Source organism: Siphateles boraxobius, unplaced genomic scaffold, assembly GCF_051911475.1.
Source record: "Siphateles boraxobius isolate OS27281-9 unplaced genomic scaffold, OSU_SipBor_1 12, whole genome shotgun sequence".
NCBI classification, from domain to species: Eukaryota; Metazoa; Chordata; class Actinopteri; order Cypriniformes; family Leuciscidae; genus Siphateles; species Siphateles boraxobius.
In genome coordinates, this window is record NW_027508722.1 from 12,309,059 (window position 1) to 12,335,000 (window position 25,942).

Here is a 25,942-nt window from a genome sequence, read left to right on the forward strand (position 1 = left end):
AGAAAAATATTTCCATACACAGTTTACTTGTGTATAAAGCGCAACTTATGACATCAGAAGTAGCATAGTGCGTCATGGCGTAGCGTAAATATCAGCAGTGTACGAACATACGAATTCCACTTAGACTAAAGCGTAACTTGTGTTAGTAATGTGACGTACATTACTAACACAAGTTACGCTTTAGTCTAAGTGGAATTCTTATGTTCGTTTTAAAGTGAACTACTCCTTTAAAAAAAAGATGGTCTTTAAAGGTTCTTTGCACATAGTAACAGTTCTCTTTAGAAAAATATTGTCCTGAAGAACCGTTTTATGTTGACATGACTTGTGTTACTGTACACTGTGTCCTAACCAGACGTGATGCGATAAGATTCCAGCGACAAGCAATTTGCCTGTGCACGTCAGGTGAGACATGACTACGAGACACTACAAAATCAATCAAAAATCACAGCCAATAAGAAAAGCGTGTAGGCGGGCTCTCTCTGCAAGCGCACTGCACTCACAACAAATTAGTAAGTACATAATCAATTTCATAAATATTATACCGTTTTAACATTCAAAATTGGTACTTTTCCGTCTGGGTTACACTTGTTTGTTCACATTGAGTTCACAGTTTGAACATTTTTGCTTCCTTTAATTTATTTTCAAAATCTGAGTTGAATTAGGATTGTAGGGCAGTCATGGCCTAATAGTTAGAGAGTCGAGAGTCACAGGAATAGAAACCGTTTCTAAAAAATAGAGTACGCTGTCACTCTAAACATGTTAACATGAAAAAGATACATTTTATCACATGACACTGTGTATGGCTAGGACAGTTCTTATTTAGGACATTGTTTTTAGGTGAAATCTATTTTATACTGCACTATTAAAGAAGATGTTTTTTTAAATGTTCTTTACACATAGTATTATGCTGGCATGGTTCTTTGTGTTAAGAGTAATTGTTAAAATATCCACCTCATTATTGATTTTCTGGAGCTCAAACATCCAGATACACAGACTATCAACACATTCTAAACAGGTACTTTATTTCCTTCTAAAAATGTCTATAAATTTTAACTTTTAAATTGTATCTGCATGGTTTCCTACCAATCATGTATTTTTCTCCATATTTTATTCAATGTTCAATGTCAATTATAATTTATGAATGTATTCAACTAATAAAACAATTTCAAGATACAAATTCCCATGTCTATCAAATTTAAATCTACTAAATTTACGACTTTCTTCAAGCTTTTTTTGTAAATAGATAGAGAGGTAAAGAGCTTTTTTATAAATATAAAATTTATGACAATAAACCATTATTTAACAGTTGTTTTATAACACCATTAAGGTTTTATATAGTATTTTCAAAGCATGATTCTTTATGGAACCTTTTAAAAATGGTTCTATTTAACACCAAAAAGGGTTCTGCTATTAGCTGAAAACCCCTAATCGGGTACTGATGGAACAATTATTCTTGTGTTATTTCTGCACCACAAGTGGCACTAAATTTAGTCTTCCATAGTTCAGATAGGATGAAGTATTTTAACACCGAGAAAGTACACATATTAGTTTTAAAATTCATGGTTATATACATTTAAAACAGGTGCAGTCATCTTCAAACAGCAAAAACAAACAAAGAAAAAAAAAGTTGACATTAGCTAGCAGGCTTGTTTCACCTTTCCATTTTCTCATCTTACCTCTTCTCGTATGTGATCCACCTGCTCCTCCAGGAAGGCATTCCTCTCACTGAGGGTTTTGTTCTTTTTCAGCAGAGACTGGCCAATACGTGCCGCCAACTCCAAATCACGCTCTTTCTGAAATGACATATAGAGTGATGGCATAAGTTTCTGTTTAATTCACATTCACTTTACACTATTAAAGGTTGTCAGTGACTTAGGTACATTATGTTTTATAGAAATAACTGAATATACTGTAAATGGATTAAAATATAGTTCCTTAATATCCCATTTATTACTTCAAGCTCACAATAATTATAATCTCACAAAAACATATTGAAACATCACCCAGTGCATGAACGCAAGATTTGCATCATACTTATGTAATCATTAACTATTTTGGTACATTGTAAGACCTACATCACATGTGAGACATGTAAAAGAGTATGTTTACTCCCAGTTCACACAGCTTACCTCCTCCAGGAGACGTGTAACAGCATCTATGTCATTATATGTCTTAGTCATCTGGCCCACTCGATCAGCACATAGAACTGAGGAAACAGAGACATGAAAAATGACAAACTCAAAGTTAACATTTCTAAGTTAAAGCTACATTGTGTTTAAAACACAGAAGTATCAGTATGTAACATACGATGTGCCTACATGCTTTTTACATGCTCCCTTGTGAAAAAGTATACTTGAGCATACTTAGAAAAAATGGGGGCTCGTCCAGGATCATAATAGAGCCCTGTATTTCTTTTGATTTGTGTGTGTGTGTGTGTGTGTGTGTACTAGACAACACATCAAAATAAGTGTACTTCTTTCAAGTTCAACAAAATATTAATGATTTAAAATGTACATTAATGTAAAAATATTGATTTGACATTTTTGCTAAACCGTTTTTTAAAAGTGTACTTAAATGTGTTAAGAAACAGTCATGGAATATTATATAAATATAATATATTTTATTTCATTCATGTTATCTGCAAGTACAGTTTTTTATTTATTTTACTTTTAAGATTTGAAGTACACTACACGTGCACGTTCAATACAATTAAGCAGACTTCTTTTAGACAATGGACGACACATGATTCTGATTCTTTTAGCATTGATTCCAAAATCAGTCATTTAAAAAAGTGATATAAAAAAATGATCACATAATGATTCATAAATTGATGTATCTAAATATGCTCTGAGAGTAACATTAAACAGATGTTTTTGTTCTATTACAGTTCATATTGTTTACATGGTCTAAATAATTTTCTTCCGGAATCTAATTTTTGCTACAATAGATCACTTCTCCATGGAAACATCTCCAATCCAAATGGAGATAAAACACAACTATTATCACCATCATATTTTCTCACGATCAACAGGTCAGCATATTTCAGCTTATAAATAAGCTCAGTGGATTTATTGTAATCACATCCATCAGATCCTCTCTGCATGTCTGTTTGAAGCAAAGCATAATTACCATAATATAATATTATTACAGCCTATTAAAAAAAAAAAATCTTATCATGCAATATATACACTAGATCAGATTCAAAGATGAAATTAAAATTTTACAGATAACATGGAGCAATATACATAGTTGTAAAACAAATATATGCGTAATGGAACTCCCTTTTTTATTTTATTTTTTTATTTCAACATTTAAAGCTGCAGTGTGTAATTTCTGTGCCACTATAACCACAAAACCCCCTGCAAAATTAATCATTAATTCCATTGTTTGCACAAACAGAGTCTAAACTCTAAACGCACACAACTGGATGGCTAGTCAGAAAGGGGAAAAAAAAGCCAGAGTGTTTACACTTTTAGGGGAATGGCTGAATTTATAGTACATTTATCATTTAGAATATTTAAGCCGCAATAGAAGAAGGGTTTTTAACAATGAAAAAAAAAATCTTATCATGCAATATATACACTATATCAGATTCAAAGATGAAATTAACAATTTTACAGATAACACTGAGCAATATACATGGTTGTAGAACAAATAAATGCCTAATGGAACTCCCTCTTTTTATTTCAACATTTAAAGCTGCAGTGCATAATTTCTGTGCCACTATAACCACAAAAAACCTCTGCAAAATGAATCATTCATTCCATCCAAAGGAAAAAAAAAGCCACAGTGTTCACACTTTTAGGAGAATGGCTGAATTTATAGTATATTTATCATTTATAATATTTATGCTGTAATAGAATAAGGGTCTTTAACAATGAAACACTTTCATTAGCACGATACACACTTCATTTACATAATTGCTGTCCTGCTGGTGTGCAGGCCATCTATGGCACTATGACTATGGCATGATAATTCTTCCAACGGTTCAAAAGCGACAGAACTAAAGAAGCTCTTCGAGTTAAGTGTGATGTTAAAGAATCAAATGCAAAGCAGACATTTCCATCTGCGTCACACACACAGCACAGAGAGAGCACAGAATCTACCAGCACACAGATATAGACCTGCCAGCAACACCCAGCTATAAAACCACACAGAAACATTCCTGTAGCACTCATTCAAATATATCAGCTCCGTACTGTTTTTCTTCTCCTGAAACAATCAACTCTATAAAAACTAAGAACATTTTCAGTGTCATTATTTGATCATGGTTAACAATATTTGTTTAGGACCTACACAATCTGCTGTAGGTTAAACTTAGACCTGTGAGTCACACGACAACAATGGCTAATAGGATACGGCCCAATGGTAAACCTAACAAACGCACCCAATCTCAAATGTGGTTGCTGGAGTGATATTATTCTCAGATTAACTTGAGAACCACTGTTGTCATGGTCACAAATAATACAGAACAAAGTCCTAAACAGATTGGCATTTAATAAAGGAATTCAACCCCAAAATCAATAATAAAAAAAAAGTCAAAACGTTAAAAATCATAAATAAATTCCAGTCTTATACTACTGCATTAATACCAGTTAAAAAAGAAGAACATGTATAAAAATTTATTTTTGTATACATTACCAAAAGTTTTAACAAGTTTTTTTCTGATTGTAAATACCTTTTGATCTGAAGGCTGTAAGTTTAAATGTTTGAAATTAGTTTAATGAAATATAAATGGTAGCAATATAATATATACGCTAACATGCACAATTTGTTTTTAAGATTTTTTTTAAGTTTATAACAATAAAGTATCTTATGCTCACCAAGCCTGCATAATTTTAAAATGCAGTGCTGCTGTAATAAATAATCACAATTTAAAATGTAAAGTTCTCTTTAATAATACATTTTCAAATGTAATTTATTCCTGTGATGGCAAAGCTAAATTATCAGCAGCTGGTTTTTACTGCTAAGTGCTCATTAAACATTTCTTTTTTATAATAATGTTCAAAAACAGTTGTGCGGCATAATACATAAAGAAAATAGTTAGACGATTTACTGACGCCAATGAATTTCTTTACAAATTTTAATTAATACTTTTTAAATGGATGGCTATTTTGAAGAAAGCAATGTGATTAAAAAATAGCTAATATAAAGGAAGGTAAATAATATTTAGAAAATATTTAGTCTCAATTCCCATTATGCAAAATTAGTCATAATTAAGAATGAGCAGGGGTGTTCAATCTTTTGACTGACAATGTATGTGGCATGTTGTTATTATTAAAAGGTAATAAATCTCAACACCTCACCGAACAAAATGTATAGCCTAGATAATATATATATATATATATATAATAACATGCGAATATATACACATATCCCATATATCTCACGCCACATTTGAAGGAGATCACATTATGTACCTTTCACGGTTCAATGGTCATCACAAGGAATTAATCTGTTTAGCAAGGTTTATTTACACTCATCTAAGATCAAGTTAGACTATTAACAGCTGCTGGTCTAAGCTCCCATAGGACAGTGCGTTTCAAACTAATTTTTCCATCCACCAGCATGTAGAGATTTACTTTAATAATTACCCCGGTATCATGACGCTCAACACAAGACAGAACAGACCAACCGTACACAATGACCTGCCATCAGATCAACTCCCAATGCACAGAGATAATTATTCCCAGTGTAAACTGGACACAAAGAACACAGCCAGGCATTAACATCTCCTGCACATCTTGTTTAGTGTGTTAATAAAGGTGACTTTCTTTGTCATGAAATAACCTCCGATAAAAGTCAGTTTACACTCTTGCACATACAGAAATAAAATGTTATTTTCAATTACAACTGTATATATATATATAATGCATTATAAAGAGTTATAAATGTATTTGCTTTAAATTATTTTCCTGTATGTGTGTGTATGAACACTGCCTATAATTACATGTATGGATAAATATAAATAAATAAATTGGAGAAAATGACTGACAAAATAGCAATAAAATATCAGAATAACTTAGGAATTCCTGAAATTTTAAAATGTCATGTCTTTCATAAATAAATGTATTTTTTACAAATAGTACATTCATTTACACTTAGTACAATTTATATTGTGCTATTGATATTTATTACTATTGTCAATAACTAATTATCATAATAATTATGGATATCACTATTATTATTTTCAACACCAAAGGCAATTTTCATGACATCAACAGATCAGTTTATGTAGTACAGTGACAATAAACAAACCCTTTCACAAGTGTAAACAAAAATCGGAATAAAATGTTGTCTAATGATATTAAAAGCAGGGCAGTCTTAAAGCAAAAAAGTAAAAATGTGACCCTGGATGACAAAACCAGTCTTATGGTTCATTTTTGTGAAATTGAGATTTATACATCACATGAAAGCTGAATAAATAAGCTTTCTATTGATGTACGGTTTGTTAGGATAGGACAATATTTGGCCAAGATAAAACTATTTGGAAATCTGGAATCTGAGGGTGCAGAAAAATCGAAACATTGAGAACATCGCCTTTAAAGTTGTCAATTTATGTTCACGATTGTGCTGCATTCACTCACAAAAATAAATGTTTTATACATTTCCGGTAGGAAATTTACAAAATATCTTCATGGAACATGATCTTCACTTAATATCCTAATGATTTTTGGCATAAAAGAAAAATTGATAATTTTGACCCATACAATGTATTGTTGGCTATTCCCACAAATATACCCGTGCGACTTAAGACTGGTTTTGTGATCCAGGGTCACAAATGAGGTTGATACATTCAATCATTACAATAGTTATATAATGACATACAGTACGTGCAGTGCATGCAGGAATGCATGTTGTACCACTATGAGGACGGTCTGTGCAATGTTGACATGATCAACCTTATAAAAAGCTCTGGGACTGTGCACTTTTATAATAAACCCAAGCATCATGTAACCGTAAGTAGTCATAATAAAAGCTAAATCTCATTTTAATACTTCTTCCTGAGACTTTATGATTAATACAATGAAGCTACAGTAAATAATACATAAGTAACTCACTGATTTCCTTAAAGCACTGATACTAATAAAGATGTTCTTACACAAATGACAGGCTGTGTGTTTACGGCGCTCATGTCGAATAACATGAAATAGGCTACAAATAGTGATTAGATCTGGGCAGAGAAAAGAAAAAACCCAATAAGAAGGGGAATCTGATGTGTACATTTTAAAAGTCCTAACTAAGTATGTCACCACCAACCAAGGATGGAAAAACCTGTTTAGATTGTCTTATTCTGAGATCAAAACATTATTGAAAGCCATTGAGTTACTTTGCCAGTCAATATCTTTTTTAGCACACTGACATTTAACATTTACAAGGATCAAACTGTCAAAGGGCACAGGTACTGTACCTTGCTCCAGAGTATACGGCTCTGCATCTTCACCATCATCATCCTCATCTTTAGCAGCACTGTTTGAGCTTAAGTAAGATGAGGTAGATGTTTCCAGTATCTCTGAAGAGGAGTCAAACTCAAAGTACTCCTCATTAGAGCAATCAAAAGGCAATGCCATGCTGTCTCTGGGCTAGTTACGCCCAGACTGGCCCAGTCTTCTCAGGTACACAGCCATGAGTGAGACTGGGATGTTGGGCTGGACATATAACCTCAAAGATCAGATAGACGGTCTCTGACTGACACACACCTGATACAGGAGACTCAATGCTTGGACGCTACCATTCAGATAAGAAACAGCAGGTGAGGTGTCACTAAAGTAGGAAGAAAAGAATGACTACATTTTTGCAGATCAGCATGCATTTATGTATAGGATTGAAAAGCTTATGAATGAAAAATTAACAGATTGCATAAGGTTTTATGTCAAGAAGATTATTCAAACTTGAAAGGAAATGCGACTCCCGCCCTCCCTTCTGCATAGGACTGAATTGTACTTTCCACTGACACACCATCGCAACCTATCAAGGCGTGACTGAGTTGTGTTTGACTACACCTGTTGTGTGGGCGGGGCCTGTTCATATTCCCTGATGAAAAGATTTCACATTGCCATAGAGAAGGCAAACAGGACATATGACACAACAGGAAGCATAAAGTAAAAACACCAGGGACAAAATGATACACCTGTTACTATATATAGGCTATATATATATATATATATATATATATATATATGTGTGTGTGTATATATATATGTGTGTGTGTGTGTATATATATATATACGTGTGTGTGTTTGTGTTTGTGTAATTATATATATATATATATATATATATACATACATACATACACACAAAATAAATACACACCAATTTATTTTTTTCGAACTTGGTATAAATTGTGACCATGTTTTGTTAGATTTACTCAATTACCAAACCTACAAATAATTACACAATTATTTAAATGTAATCTCACTCATGGAGTATTCATATGTATTTTATGTAAACTGTGATTCTGTCACACTCTCATTTACTTTCTTTGTATAGACACTAAAATGTGCAATACTGATGTATAGGCATCTTCTAAAACATAAACCATTTACGGATAGTATGAACAACTTAACAGATGTACAAGTGTTTATGAAGCCTAATTGATTGCACAAATCTTTAATCTACACCAATGTATAAACACAGACCAGGCTGATTATTTCTAGTTATTGAAGTATGGTTCTTGCCTCATACAACTAAGGTAAATAACAATTCTTAGGAACATGTTAAATCATTTTAGTTCATGATAGCGTTATATGGCAACAGACTTTAAACTCAACAACTGGAGTGTGAAGACATGAAATGCTTGATAACAGCTGCACTTCCACACTTGTGCAACTCCACCTAGTCTAGCAATGCCACATGAATCACATAATAACAATTCAGTATGCCTTGGTTAGTTGTGTTATCACTCATTTGTCTTGTTACATTGACAGAATGCAAATTGTTTATAACTGCAATTCAATCTGCAGTAGAAATTCCTGCAAATGTGGGCCTTCTGACGGACTTAATTCCTATGGAAATACAATAGCGTGACAGGGATTGTGTGATGGTACAATGGCTGTGGCCGTGAAGGAGGCGGGTTTCTCTTTAGAGTGAACTTAATCCTTTGTGCTTTAACTCCACTGAAGGGGAAAATGGAAAAGCAAGAAAATAGCCAGAAAATGGAGAAGAATATAGTGAAGGGCTGGGAAAACTTTAGAGGGGAGGTGAAAGAGAGAATGGGGCTGGGAAATGCAAAGGAGGTCAGCCGGGAACACAAAAAAATGTGTGTATGTGTGTGAATTCTGCTCCCCCCGCTGAAGTAATCAATATGCTGTGCGAGAGTGATAGAGAACCAAACCACAACACATAATGTGGGTCAACAAAAAGTGAAGTCCGGAATAGTATACTGTATCACCAGCTGTACATTTTAAACACAAACATCATATCATAACATACACTGAGAATTATATACAAACAAAGCATATGTTCTACATATTATTTCAAGCCACAAATATTTATATCACCTATTAAGGCGAGACACTACAGGTGAATAGGATATTTTTTTAGCTAGCAGATATCACCATGAAACTTTCCCAGTTGATTACCTACATTAAGATGAGAGAAAAAAAATATTACAAGTTTTCTGTTATTTAATGTTTAAATATGCAAATTAGGCATTATCTAATTAAATATGCGCTAATTTGCACATATTTAAAAAAAACGAAATCTGAGTATTGAATAAAGCCAGGTTCAAAATTATTTTTTCATTGTGTTCACATATTAGATGGGAAAAAATTAAAGAGGGATTTATGGATATCTACTTTTGTTATCCTGTAAAATAGAATATACTGCCAATAGCCTTAAAAAATGATTTTTGCCATGTTTTTTTTGAATAAAATGTTATATAAATCAGGCTAGGAATAATATATTTACAAATCCCTCTGTAAATGTCTTCATAATATAACTGGGTACAAGACTGGGAAGTTTAGTGTATATAGGTGCTACTGAAGTGGAGATTTCGGACTTTGAGTACGACAGAAAAGTCATTTTGAGAAAACGGGCTTTAAAGATTTAGCATCAGCCAATAAGATTGCGCATTTAGAGTTAAATCCCCCCTTTTAGTTTCAAGGTTTGGTTGCTGATAAAAAGGAAATGACCCTATTTGGATCCGGCAGTCTTGATCAGGAGAGAGAGCTTTCTAACGGTGTGTGTGATGACAGAGGAGTGGGATGATTTATAACGACAACTTTTGATGAATTTATGAGAAATCTACAGTCGCAAACAGACAAAGTGTAGTAAAATAAAGACCTAAATGTGTATTTCGGACTTTTTTTCACCACAAGTCTGAAAGAAGACATGTTATTGAAGACAAATATCCCAAAATCTCAAAATTGACCAGTGAAAAAAAAATGATGTTTTTGCCTGCCGTGTCTCGCCTTAAAAGAAGAAAAACAAATATATGCGAACAAACCGCAAGATCCGGACACTTGTGATCCACATACAAAAACTGCTGCAGTATTTGTATTAGAAAAACAGCATAGCTTCCTGAAGACACAATTCTGACTCAATGTACAGTAAGAGACAGTGATATTAAAAGATTAAATTCAGTATACACATTATTGATGATTCATATTATAAATACAAGCAGATGAACACAGAAAATGATCGCAACGTGCTAAATCGCACATTAAGCGTTATCTTATAATGGTTTTCGATGGGAAAATGCTTAAAGTGAAACTTTTGTGCATTTCGTTCATATTCTAGGTTAACTTGCTTGCCTGTATATGGTATGTTTTATTGAACGCATCTTTCCTGTAGCTTAAACAGCATGGTGTAGCAATGGCACAGTCATGAGTTTGATTACAGGGAAAGAAAGAACTGTTAAAAAAATTAGGTGAATACTGAATTTGGCACTTTATTTTACAGTCCTGTTCCCCATGTGCATACAGTGTACTTATTATAGTAGTTACAATAACTGGATAATAACTAGGTACTAACCTTGAACCTACCCCTAACCCAACCTTAACCCATGTAGTTACCTTATATTAACCAGTACTTTCTTAGGTGAGTACACTGTAAGTACAGCTAATTGCACAAACTGTAAAACAAAGTGCAACCGAATTTGGTCTTCACAGTCTTAAATGTATTAAAGGGATAGTTCACCCAAAAAATAAAATTTGCTGTTAATTTACTCACCCAATGGCCATCCAAGATGTAGGTGTCTTTTTTTCTTCAGTTTACCGGAAAATAAGATTTTTAGCTGAAACCTGATTTGTATAATGTAAGTCAATGGCTACCAACACTTTGAGAGTAAAAAAAAAAAAAACTTTGATGAACAATAATACACACAAGTCTCTGTTGTAAACAAAGCATCATCTCACGTATGAGTTTGCTCCCGCACATACACCCAGACTGCCATGCGTCCAGACTGCCATGAAACCGCTTGCCAAGGCTGTGGATTACAGGTAATAATGTTGTAAATAATGTTCAATTTCTTGCACAGACTGATTGTTTTGCTTCATAAGACCTTAATGTATCGTCAGGAGCAAATCTTGTTTTGACTCTCAAAGTGACAGTAGCCATTCACTTGCATTATAATAATTACCAAGGACCACGGTTTCAGCTAAAAATCATCTTTACTGTTCAACTGAAGAAAAAGGACTCCATCTTGGATGGCCTGAGGGCTTAACTATCCTTTTATATCACATTAAACGTTTTCGAAGTTCAAAACCCATTTGGAGTGCTCTTTTGGTCTTTTAATATCACTGTGTTAGTGCATTAATACTTAGGACAAAACTGCCGGGCAGCAGAAAAAAGCCTTGCTTTGCCCTCCAGGTGGGCATTACTATAAGTGTGTGATGTCACGTGAAACTATGAATAGCTTGGTCTAGTTTTAGGCATGATGGGAAGTCTAAGTGTTATGGTGAAGTGTGCTTGGGACAATATAACATCAGTCATCTCTGGTAAATGTAGTTCAGACAGTTGAAACGACACCATCAATTCTTATCTTGTCCATGAGCCATTAAACACATACAATATTTACATGTCTCCAATAATATTTCACATCGCGGTCTCAGTCTGAATGATTTCGGGTCTCCTTGCCTACACCAGTCTGTGTGTTTGAAAACACGTACACATCCATCTAGCACTTCGGGACTGTTTACACCTGTCTTTACACTAGATTAAAGGGATCCATCTCTGTGGTTGGTTGATGGCAATGTGTTAAAATCAAAACGGAAAGCTATCCATAAAATCCATCACAGGCCAGAAAACCAAATAAACTGCATATGCACAACTTGACACCAGAACTCGCATAATACGCTGCATGGAGACACAACATAACAGTAAATGTCTGACATCAAAACAGAGCAGTTTTATGGACAGTATTACGTAACCATTCCAATTCTAAGGAGAATTATTATAAAGAAGGAAGGATAAGGCGCCCATCAGTCAACAGAGACCAATAAAACATGCAGCAAGTCTAGATCAGAGTGCAGTGCTGTGATATAACCTGCTGCTTGTGAAACAGACTTCATAATGTCAACGCATCATCGATGGCTGATCTCAGATTAGCGGAGACAGTGTTGATTAAAAAGAGCAGAGCATGACTAAATGTCTGTGTGAACAGAATCATTTCCCTGCTTTGAAATAAGGTGCACAGTGATATTAAAAAGGGGTTTGAAAGAACAACAGACAAATGAGATATGAATATTCAGATATAACTGACTAGGGTGTTTAAACCTGAATACAGACAGTCATAAACTTATGTGTTTCCGCTTTCAGACTCAGACAAGTGAATACATGTTATTGGGCAGTTCTGCTAAAAAAAGCAACACTTTTCAATAAGCTTTATAGGTAAAACTTAGATGGATGGATGGACAAGTGGATGTATGGATGGATGGATGAATGGATGGATGGACAAGTGGATGGATGGATGGATTGATGGACAGACAAGTGGACGAATGGATGGTCAAGTGGCTAAACAAATGGATGGATGGATGGAACTGGGTGGATGGATGAATGGATGGATGGAACTGGGTGGATGGATGAATGGATGGATGGAACTGGGTGGATGGATGAATGGATGGATGGATGGATGGATGAATGGATGGTTGGAACTGGATGGATGGAACTGGATGGATGGAACTGGGTGGATGGAACTGGGTGGATGGATGAATGGATGGATGGATGGATGGATGAATGGATGGTTGGAACTGGATGGATGGAACTGGGTGGATGGAACTGGGTGGATGGATGGAACTGGATGGATGGAACTGGATGGATGGAACTGGGTGGATGGATGGAACTGGATAGATATACAAAAAGCTAACTGGATTGATGGATATATGTATGTATGAATCTATGGATGGATAGATGGATGGATGGAACTGAATGGATGGAACTAATGGATGGATGGATATAGAGAAAGCTAACTAAATTGAAAGATAATGAATAGATTGATTTGACGTCTTGATGTCTTTATTTATCCATCATGAATGTATGGATGTATCATATGCATCTATAGATGGAAGAAATTGGATGGATGAGTGGATGGACGTGTGGGTAGATAGGTAGACAAGCGATGTTTTGGATCTTTCTCAAAAATCATGCTGATAACATTCATCAGGTCACAGGTGGTACACATTTGTGAATTTCATGTCAGCTTGAGTGGTGCTGTCTTTCAAGCAAAAGACAATATGTTCATTTTTCAAATAAACTTTTCACTCAAGTTGAAAAAAAAAATCGGACTTGAACCCCACTGTATATATTTTTTAGTCATTGCAAATGCACTTATCTTTTCAACATTATATGAAGATTGTGACTTATTAACACAAGTCTTTTTAAAGCTTTACCCTGGTGCTGATGCAACACAGGAGCTGAGAGGCCAGCTATACTTAGTCACCCTCAATGTTTCCTCCATCATTCGTACAGTACGTCTCAGCCCAAATTGTATGTCCATATTCTCTCACAGTCTCATCCATGGCAGACCATGTTACTAACCAACTTTTCTGAAAGTGTTTAATTCTCATGGGTGATTCCCCCCACCACTCTCTCCCCCTCAGTGGCAGCAGACAGGATTTGTCCTTCTTACCGTCAGCGCACTCTTCATAATACCAGTCCAGCTCGTAGTAATCCTCCTCCACAAACCTCTGCATGCTCAGTCTCCTTCAGTCGCAAGCTGGAGCCTCTCCTGTCCGGAGTCTGAGGTCACGCACACATACATGTACCCACGGACGCCCATTCTCCCAACAGCTCGGTAGCCAAATCCACCACTAACTAATCACAATGTATTCCACACACACACACACACACACACACACACACACACACACACACACACACACACAAAAGGTCAGAAAACAAGAGATGATAGGGAGAAAAATGCAGTGCCCCTAAAAGCCAGCAATGTTGCGCAAGAAACTGCACTGCTATAGTCAAGGTTGTATCACACTCCGGAGGGCGGGGCTTACCCAAAACCAGCCAATCAGAGCACACTTCATCAGAGCTGCTCTCATCATCTCTAAGCATTCGTCACAGCCCAACCCCGTCTCCTCATCTCTCTTGTTTCCAAGGCGCCTCCCTTTAGAGAGGTTGCCATGGCAACTGGCTCTGACTTCAGGCTGTGTTGGTGTCTGCACGTGCTCTGTTGCTTAACTTTCCCTTTGTTTTTTCCTCCTTCACTCTTCCATTGCTCTTTTCTGCCACACATATAGCAGCACTAATGCTGCATGCATGGGATATTTCATTTTGCTGCTCAGCTCAAGTGTAAGTGGCTGGTACAGTGATGGCAGGCTTTTGCTGTCTGCCTGCCAAAAGAAGCAGCTGACTCTCTGCCACTCACTGTGCCAAGAACACATACAAATAGGCTGGTGGGGAAAAAAAGGACCATAAACAGCCTTGGTTCTTTATTCTTTACAAAGGCTTATTCTTTGCTTAACTAAACACTATTGATTTAATTTGATACCATTGGTTGTTTGACTCTTCTGAACACCAAAAACTATTCCTGAATGGTGTGAATCATCCAATCACAAGCTTGCGTTTAGCTGTGATGTCATTATCCTGTGCCGTGGACCTGCTATTGATGACTTTCCAGTTGCCACCTCATCGGCTGATACCAGCAGCAGGCTCATACTGATGACATCATGCTGGTTGGATAATGGATTTATGGAGTTGTGTGATATGAGGAATGATTGGAGGAAAAAAAGATGAAAATCATGTCTATAATTGTCATGGGTGACCTCTGATTTAATTTGATAAATTGATTTTTATTTAATTTTTACATTATGACATTTTTTCAGGACTATGTAAATTGTTAAAGAAACCAATCATTATGTTTGCAGTAGTTTCATATGTTTTTATTTTATGATACTATACTTTTTATGATATGATATGAACGGGCTCATTTGATATGTTCTTGCCTAGAGCCAAAGCCATGGGGTGAAAAATAAATATATTTTTTTATTAAGAATAAATCCAAATCAGTATCTTACAAATGTATTTTACAATTGAAATAAAACAAATAAAAATGAAATAATTTAACAATAATGAGACATTTTTCATATGATGCAAAGATAAAGATAATGGGAGGTATGTGCCAAATCATCATGGAAATAATTTAATTATATGTTTATAATTATATGTTAAAAAAGTTTAACTTATTTTAAAGACACTGTATGTAATTTTCGCTGCTAGAAGTCGGATATTCAAAACAATAACAAAGGCGTAGCTTGATGACGCTGTGAAGGAGCGGGGAATGATGGGAGTTGTCGTCTTCACCTCCACAGCCGATGAAAATCAATCCGATGGGACTCACGAATCATGTTCATGGATGTGGTAATGCAATAAAGTTTTATAACCATTACGCTTGATCAAATGATTTTATTTCATTATAATGAATGAGCCACAGGCAAAGTAATGTTTAATGCCAAATTACTACTCATACAGACTTTATCAAAGAATTTGCTGATTTTTTATCGGAGTTAGTACTGACTGCAGATAAAGTCCTAATTGTTGGTGATTTTAATATACATATAGATATCAAAAAAGAGGAATTGGGATTGGCATTTAGAGACATTCTGAACTCTATTGGAGTTAGACAACACGTGTCAGGACCTACTCATTGTCATAATCATACTTTAGATCTAATATTGTCACATGGAATCAATTATAATGCCATTGAAATTCTGCAGCAGAGTTACGACATCTCAGATCATTATCTAGTCTCGTGTAAACTTCATTTATCCAAGGTTGCAAAGCCAACTCCGTGTTACAAATATGTTAGAACTATCACTTTTGCCACTAAAGATTGCTTTATTAATAATATTCCTGATCAGTTTCATCTCCTCAGCATCCCAGATAGCTTAGAAGAACTCAATATTGTGACAGAAACTTTTGACTCTCTCTTTTCCAGCACTTTAGACACCGTTGCTCCTTTGCGCTTAAAGAAGAAACTAGTCCAACGTCGTGGTACAACGAGCACACTCGGGCCCTTGAGAGAGAAGCCAGAAAAATGGAGCGCAACTGGAAGAAAACAAAACTAGATGTTTTTCGAGCACGATTGTGTACAGAAAAGCCTTAAAAACTGCTAGATCTGCTTATTTTTTGACTCTCTTAGAAGAAAACAAACACAAAGCTTGGTATTTATTTGACACAGTGGCTAAATTAACAAGAAATAAAGCTTCTACTTCTGAAGAATCCAAAGAGCATAGCAGTAATGACTTTATGAACTTCTTTACTCACAAGATTGACAATATTAGAGAGAAAATTCTAACACTGCAACTAGGGATGCTAACTGATGACCGTTTGACCAATGGTTGACCGTATCAACGTTAACCGATCAAAGTTGTCGGTAGTCGGTTAAAAAAAAAGTGATCTCTAAATTAGGCTATTATACACAGTGGACTAAACGCTACAACAGTTAGCCATCTCATTCCAAGATATTTTTGTGTGAAGTGAACAAATCCCTCACACTCAATTTTTCGTAACTCGCCTGTTTGTACTAACCAATAAAAAACATTTGGCGCGAGGTCACAGCGTTTGGGTTCGCGCGCTCACAAGGTTTGCGTAAAGTAAAGGCTACAGGCTAAAACACTGGAGGTTAGAGCCAGGGCAGACGACAGGATGAAGCGTGCAAAGAAACGTAGTGTGTGGGACCATTTCACCAAAAAGAATGACACAGTAAGTTGCAACTTGTGTGATACAGTGCTTAAATACAGTAGTAATACTGTAGAAATACATTACATCTACATTTCATTGGAAACAGATAAGGTGATGATGATCATCATCTTTCTTTATTATTGTTAGCACTAGGGCTGCACGATGTGTCGTTTTAGCATCGATATCGCGATGTGCGCATCCACGATAGTCACATCGCAGGATGTTGCGATGTAGGCCTAAGTCGTACAGTAGTTGATCCGTGATTCATGATCTGTACGGGCCAGCAGCTCCGGATTAATTGCAAAGTTTAACCATCATATAGTGAAAGTTTATCATTTGCATGTGTTTTTAAGTCCTGTCAGTTTAAACATCAAGCGTAAGAAGACTGGAACTTGCGCGTTGTTTTCTGTGAGCCGGGCAGATCAGTGGTCTCTCTTATTTCTGAGCTTGAACGAACACTAGAATTCAAAATAAAGTCAGAATGCCCTTCCTCCATTGAACAATTTTTGGCGACCGCCAAAGCGTATTTTTGTCCCGCCAAAGCCTTATTTGACCGGTGAGTGATAGATGACTGACTGCTGCGCAAAACTGAGAGAACGAGCAGAGAGAGAGAGCCCCGGTCGCGCGCGCACTCTCACCGTTTTCAAACTGTCTTGCTCTCTCACCCTCCCTCGCGCATATTAATGAATTGAGTTGACTGAATATCTTTGAGAATACACAATGGTAAAAGGTCGGAAGACCGAAGTTTCAGGTGAAGCATTCGGATATATTTTTTTCCTGAACTACCGCTGGTTGTGAATTGTGCTAAAAAAAATATTCTCTGAAAAGCGTTCCACACATTCAGATAAACCACACTTTCAATAAACAAAACAAAAAAAATCTATCCAGTGATGAAATGTTTTCTGTGTTGAGACCAATCTTGTGCGATGTCCTAACTGCCGGGATAATCACACAACGTGTGCCGTGGTCCGTTAATGACACCTCCAATTCGCGAACTAATGATTCATTTGAACCGATTCACTTTAATGAATGGTTAAAACAACTTATCTGTCCAACACTGAACTCACGAGATATAACAAATCGGAAACACTTTACAATAAGGTTCCATTTATTAAACTCTAGTTAACTACATTAGTTAATAGAATCTATGCAGATTTACTCCTTTACAAAATCACCCCAGTCATTCAGATGATTCATTCTTTCCAAAGAAAGCTATTTAAGTCATTGGGTGAAATTGTTTTCATATCGCAATATATATCGCAGAAAAATAAAATATCGCAATGTAATTTTTTCCCAATATCGTGCAGCCCTAGTTAGCACTAACGTTACCTCAAACTAAAGCGGCGCCGGGGCAGTGTGTGTGTGTGTGTGTGTGTGTGTGAGCGGGAGGCAGAGAGAGATGCGACAGAGTTGCGAAATTGCAGGCGCGGCTCGAAATGGCTGTTATTTCAAATAGCGTGGCATATTTTAAACTAATCGGTTAACCGGTTTAGACCGGCTAATGAGGCTTCGCCATCCCTATATACAACCATCTACTACAGTATCGCATCAGGCAGAGCATTGTAATCTCATTGTAGACAGCGCACACTTCTCAGCCGCTCCAGCAAGAGACACAACCCGGAAAAACTATCGCCGACAACGATAGTTCCACCAAACAACTATCGGTACCGATATATCGGCAAAACCTATGAATCAACCTCTATACCCGTCACTTTATTTGTCAAATTAAATGGTGGGGTAACGCTTTAAGTGACAGTCTTTTTGCTTCAAATAAAGTTACAAACAAAACCACAATAGGATCATCTATTGTGCTTCTCCAAGCAACAAAAAGTAGTGGTGTCTGTTTCTGAATGAGTTGATTTTTAACAACAAATTACTTTTGCATATATTACATAACAACATGCACTGAGAAGAAATTGGTTAAAATCATGTTAGCCACAGTCCCTCTCCAACTCAGAGCTGGTCCTCAGTTTGAGCTATTTTTAGCTAATATGTGAAAGAGCTGTATGACAGCTCATACTATCCAGGGCATCAGCTCCAAATGAAACAGTGTGAATAACAGACAAACACACCGTAAATCTGTGATCTACAAAGTCTGATGAATATACTATACATTGAAGGACAAAAATCAAAACCACCATTTTTAATGTCTGAAGGCATTTCTCCACTTTACTTGAAGCACTGGGCATTTTGAAACACGTTTACATAGGCCTATCCATGTAAAACCATTTTCCAGGGAGGCTAAAACCTCTACATTGTTGACTGCAATTATTTTACTATTTCAACACAGTGGTTAAAAGATTGAGAATGTAAGGTTGGCTGAATGTAAGGTTGACTTCAAATCTGCCAGTTAAACAATGAATATATATTTTTTTTGCATGTGGTCAAATAGTGACGACCCAAGTGTTCAATCTCAAACTCAAGGACAGATCATGGCAAAGTAACTGATCTCATAAAGCTATCAGACCTATAAACACTGGTGCTGTGAGTGATAGCAGACTCGGCCAATAACAAAGAGTGAAGGGCAGTTGCTAAGCAATGAGACCCAGTGTTGTGGCTACCAAACACAGCTGTCACATGGCAACAATTGCACATGTATTAGCCAAGTTATATCTCAAGTATCTCAAGTTTCATGTAATGAAGCATTTAAAATCTGTCAGCCATACTATCATGAAGATTTGAATGGTTCTATACTTTATTCTAGACTTATTGAAATAAATTATGCAACAATAAAAAAAAATTGTTGTTTCAACTTAAAATAGTAAGTATTCACACTACCTTAAAAGTTTAGTCAACCTAAAATGTGAAGTTTTACTAATTGATAGTTAGGCAACTATCCAAGAAATTTTTTTACACTGAAACAACAATTTAACAGTGAAACGTTCAACCAATGCAATGCTCACTGGTAACCCTTATGTAAAAGCATTGTTAAAGCATGTATGAATGGTGTGTATGAGTATGTGTGTCAGTGCATGTGTGAGATATTTGTTGTTACTATTTTGAGTAAAACGGTGTCAATGGAAAAAGACAACTTCATCATGAGTGACAGAGAAAAAGACAGGAAAAACAGTGGATGTAAGAGAGAAAAATAGAGGAACCGGATGAGAGTGAGGGATTCTGTGCTTACGGAAATATTTGAGGGTCTCCTCGATCTGTTCTGTGGTCAGGTCGAGGTTGACATCGGGTGAGATGAGAGGAGTGTGGAGCCAGTCGTCGTGGTCATAGCCGTATATTGTGTCAGCTCTCAGCTTATAATGAGGCAACTGCTCCTCAAGCAAACTGATGATTTCCACCTCAGGAAGATCAGTGCTGTTACACACATCTGACAAGGAGAGAGAGAAAGCAAAGAGAATGATGAGAAAAATCAGGCGCCAGGAAAATGGAGACATTCGCTCAATGAATCTGACTAGAAGCAGAAGAAGAGAAAACCTATGCTAAAAATAACCATGTTTTACATGGTTCAACCATGTTTTCTGGTACTATGGTAGTCTTTGAAGTCAGTGCATTTGCAACAACTTTTGACAATATATTTTAAACAAATTTCCCACAGAACTGAAATAAAATTAGGTTTTAATTTATATAACAATAAACAAATTGTTCAAAATGAGATCAAAAATACTTGAACACTTTTTGGTAGTTAGTTATGGCTGGTGGTTATTACTCTTCAAGGATATCTGCGTGAACAGTAACACTTTACAATATGTCTCATTTGTTAACATTAGTTAATGCATTAACTAACATGTACTATGAACAAAACATTTGTTACAGTATTTATTAATCTTTGTTAATGTTAGTTAATAAAAATACTGTCGTTCATTGTTTGTTCATATTAGTTCACAGTGCATTAACTGATGTTAACAAATACAACATTTTATTTTAATAATGTATTGGTAAATGTTAATACTAATATTGACTAAGATTAATACATGCTGTAGAAGTGTTGTTCATTTTTAGTTCATGTTAACTAAAGTAGTTAACTAATGTTAGCTTATGAAACCTTATTGTAAAGTGTTACCGTGTGAACTTCATACATTCACATAGATATACAAAAATGACTTTATACATTCACTAAAAACAAGCTTGCGGTGGACAGGGTTCCATTTATTGCAAAAATAGCCTAGAAACACCCATACACAGAGCATAAAGTATTCAAATACATTTTGATGCTCGAAATATATAAAAAGTACCATGGTATTGCCATCTGATACCATCACTGATCTAATGTACCACCACAGTAAAATACCACATACATTATTTAAAGCCAATGAAGCAACGTATGGTTGTAATAACTGTGTAATAAGAGTGTAATAACACAACAACAATTAACTAGATGTGACATCAAAGACACACGCTTGGGGTCAAACTAAACGCGTATACAAGTGTGAGTCTAGGCTGACCTCTAGTGGTCTGATGAAGAACTACATAACTAAGTTTAAATTTTCCTGACAAAACCTTTTGAGTTTCTCATGAACACGCATATAAAATGCCAGAACAATAGATACAACAATGATAAAACCCACAGATGGAGGAAAAATACTGAGGTTCAACTTTTTAAGCACATTATATCTCGTTTGAATTCATAAGCACACAAACATGACAATTACATTACAGCTAATTATAAAGCGGTCATAGTCTCAACAGAATATTTTATTCTGCCCATCCTCCCTTCAGACAACATGCTGTTGTTCAACACTGCAGCCTCTCCTCCGTCAGACAACCAGCCCTTATTCCAATCCACCAATATCATTAAAACTCTCTTCTGTGTAGTAACGACTAAATTGCTGCAAGCAGAAATCTAGGACTGACATATATGTGGCAAATAAGAGACTCAACCACCCATGTGTGATGGAGGCCGCATGCTTGTGTTTAACCAAGCACAGGGTTTCACCTCTAGAATGGGACTGGCCTTGTGGCTACATTACTGAGAGCACACAGAAACAATGCAAACCCATTACAGCGGTAATGTCAAAGAGATAAACCACGGTCGGTCAGCAGAGAGAGGGGAGAGAGAGAGAGAGAGAGAGAGAGAGAGAGAGAGAGAGAGAGAGAGAGAGAGAGAGAGAGAGAGAGAGAGAGAGAGAGAGAGAGAGAGAGAGAGATCCAGTGCACTACTGGCATGTAACAGTGCAGTGTTCACCTTTAAACAAGGTCACCAAGTTTGTGCCACAAATTTAATGCAACCTGGCAATGAACTTTGCATGATTTTAAAGCTGCAGTTTCTAATTTTTTTGTTTAAATACTACTTTAAAGTGAAGAAACATTTGGCACATAGCAGTAGAAAGCTGAAAAAATGTGCCTACCTACATTTATGCAAAACTACAAAAATGTACCATTTAAAAGTTTGGAAAATTTTTGCTTTTTATTGTTTTTGAAAGTCGCATAACATGTTCACCAATGCTGCATTTATCTGTAACAGTAAAAACAGTAATAGGGTGAATTATTAACACAATGTAATGACTTGTCATTTTATTACATTTTAAGTTTTCTATTTTAATATATTTTAATTCATTCCTTTGATGGTAAAGCTGCATTTTCAGCAGCCATTACTCCAGTCTTCAGTATCACATCATCAACTAATTTGCTGCTCAATTATTAATAATGGTCCTTATTATCAATGTTGAAAACAAAGTTGTTTTTAAATTTAACAACTTAAATAATTTTTTTTTTTAAAAGCCGTGATACAATATTTCAAGGATTCTCTGATATATTTTTTAATCAATTTAATGAACAACGGTATTAATTTGTCTTTTTTTTCTCCTTTTGTGCCATGATACGTACCACAACCAATGCAATAAAATGCTCCCAGACTCATGTTCATCTGTTTCAGAGAAAATGATAAATGCTTTGAGCACCACTCACTGATCATTTCACTTTAAAAATGTCAAAATGCGCAAGAAGCAATGTAATATTTTGCAGAAATCCCAACAGACAGCATTGTTCGGCTATGTACGAGAGTGACAACCCCACTCTAGAACTGAACTTACAGTAATCATGCACATTTTCAGGACTAACACCAGCATTTTCGGCGAACCCCTATGAGAATGGAATTATTCTGGAAAGGTCATCATCATCGATTTGTACTTTAGTCACTGGCCCTTTGGATACCCACAGCAAATAAAAAAGGGGATTGACTTTGGTTAATTCACGCAGCAAATATGTTGTTTGAACGGGACGGTTTGAGATTCAGATTATAAAACATGGTCATCATCAATCCTACCGACTGTGTAAATGTAGCCAACCGTTCAAGAAACAGTTATTATTTAAGCATTATCTTAGCATAACAAAAAAAAGAGGAGGGAAAACCAAACATAAGAGGATTTAACTTCCCTCCTGTTCTGTAGCGCTGTGCTAAGACAGAACTGTATGGTTCAGACAGTCTTCTCTACACTACTCTGGATAGCATGGGGCCCATGAGAGGGAAACTTACTCTGTATTGCACAGAATGACTTGAACACATATCTGCCATATAAACAGACTGAGAATGGAAATAACATCTGTACAAGTGCAGTGAAAACAATGATTTTTTTTCAGATTGACGAAAAGAAAATCTGTACACAGGTATTGGATGAAGGCTTCATTCTGTTAAAATCTGACTAAAGAGTAGTCTTTTTGTATATAAAGCCAACTGTAAAAAAAGAAAGAAAAAAAGAGCAGGTCAAAACCTGTCAGCTGAAATGAGAAACAATAAACAGCAGCACACACTCTATTAAAGCATTACCGTACATAGATCACAACATTAAACTAATAAACAGACCTTAATTCTAATATTTATGACAACAATCAACAGCCTATATTGGTTTCCTCTTTTGAGGTCTGGACACAGATGTGTGTTGAAATATAGTGTCCTTTTGCCATGGAAAGCCACTGCAAGTTTGAGTGTGTGTGCCGGATGTGGATGACCAGTGATTATTTCAGGCTTGTATTTTTACAGCAACAGCACTAGTGAAAACATGCTGTCCTTCCAGTCTCCTTCACCATTAAAGATCATGACATGCATTTACGCTGGGGTCCAATTTGTAAATTATCGATTTTATTATCAATTTTATTAGGATAGAATATATTATCAAAACAATTTCAGTGACAAGTTGAAATTTATATATATATTTGTGCCAAATACTATGAAACTCTCGCACACATAAGCACATTTGGTTTGTAAAGCTGCAAGCGGTTTCAAGAGGCATGAACTCTAAAAGTGTGTGTAAAACCTTCTAATAACTTTATTCAACATGATTCGAAAAATATCCGGATCTTGTGCTTCAATGGAAACATGAGCGTTTGACCTTTTGCACAAAGTACACAAGATTGTCAATATATTTACTTATTTCAGAACATACAATGTCCTTATCTATATTTTACATCATTTGTATGGTTGTTAAATTCCAGGTTTTAATGTAGATTTTAAAATCACAGATTTTCAATGTGAAGCCAGACTTTTAAATCCAGATAGACAGATAGATACCAGTTTATGAGTAGATAGATAGATAGATAGATAGATAAAAGAATTAAAAACTACACTGAATGTCTAAAATTCCTAAAAGTAAAAAAGAATCTGACAGAAAATTTCCAATCAGAGATAAAATTTCTCTTTGAAGGCATTTGACGGCAATTTTTTGGCATGAGGCAGTACAAACTGCCAACTTACAAAGTCACAGTTCAATGAACCCTAAAGACCAACAACTTAGCCTTAACCCCGAATCACATGTCTACAGTGGGACACCGTAGAGAAATCACAGCCAGTGAGCAAAAGTCCAGTGAGAGTGAAGAAGCAGTACTCACTCATGGTGCTGCAGCCACGGGATCTCCGTTCACTCGCCCAAACTTACATTTTACACTCCTTCAGGATCGGACACGGCGTCGAGAGAACGAGCGGTTATGAGAGGAAGAGAGGGAGAGTGGAAAGACGAGGGAGGAGGCAGTGAGCAAACGCGGACACGGCTCAACCATGTCTGGCATGCTGATGACACCAGTCACATGGCCCTCACTAAACATAGACTGAAGCGCTCTCAGGCCAGTCGACTTCAGCGCTCATTGTGTCTGTCCTCCCGACCCTGGATCAGTTTTCTCTTTTCGTGAAAAAACATGTGTGACTTACAGTACTTTGCGCTGAACGGGCTGCAGATCAGGGGGTTTTGGGGGCGTGTGTTAGGCAGGAAGTTAGACAGCCTCAGGGGAACTGCCTCGGAGATAAATCTAGTAGTTTAACAGCTGTTCAGTGTGTTAGTAAGTATAATGGGTAAAGAAAGAGAAGAAACCTCAACAAATCATGCATGAATACACACAATATTTTAAACAGAAAAATAAATAGGCCTACAGTACATTGGGCTCCACAATGGAAGCACTAGGATCCAAAATGAAATTTAAAACTAAAATCGAAAATAATTTGAATATATACCCTGATAATAATAATGAACAATTTAAACAGAAAAATAAATAGCATACATACAATAGTACATTATGCAGGCTCGGAGAATAATATATAAATAGTATTTAAACAAATATTTAAACATGGGAATTATTATCATTTTTAAATTAATTATTTCTACTCAAATTGTCATGCTGGTCATATAAATGCAAATATTATTATTAATTATAAAAAAAGCAAAACAGCAGCATTTTTAAATATGAAAAAAACACACACACACACACACACAAGAAAGCAAGCAAGCACGCGTTTACTTAGCTAACTAAATGGGGACATTCCACATACGTAATGGTTTTTATACTGTACAAACACAAAACTTTCTGCATTTTTAAAAATCCTTTAACTTCTTTATTTTTCATACCAGATTTACAAATGAGGACGTCCCCA

The 25,942-nt window shown here is 35.9% G+C and overlaps 1 protein-coding gene across 7 annotated transcripts in view; it reads right to left on the reverse strand.

The window, feature by feature from the left end:
• trak1a (trafficking protein, kinesin binding 1a) overlaps positions 1 to 25,942 on the reverse strand; it is an 80,675-nt gene that overhangs the window by 23,622 nt on the left and 31,111 nt on the right. For 4 of the 7 annotated variants that reach the window (XM_077207777.1, XM_077207805.1, XM_077207787.1 and 1 more), the window contains 3 exons: positions 20,261 to 20,455; positions 2,130 to 2,206; positions 1,677 to 1,793 (listed from right to left, as the gene is read on the reverse strand). In XM_077207777.1, coding sequence (XP_077063892.1) covers positions 1,677 to 1,793; positions 2,130 to 2,180 — 168 coding nt within the window. In that variant the 5' untranslated portion in view covers positions 2,181 to 2,206; positions 20,261 to 20,455. Of the gene's footprint in view, positions 1 to 1,676; positions 1,794 to 2,129; positions 2,207 to 7,411; positions 7,688 to 20,260; positions 20,456 to 24,909; positions 25,258 to 25,942 lie in introns of those variants that run through there. The other 3 variants (XM_077207756.1, XM_077207797.1, XM_077207766.1) reach the window with 3 other exon arrangements.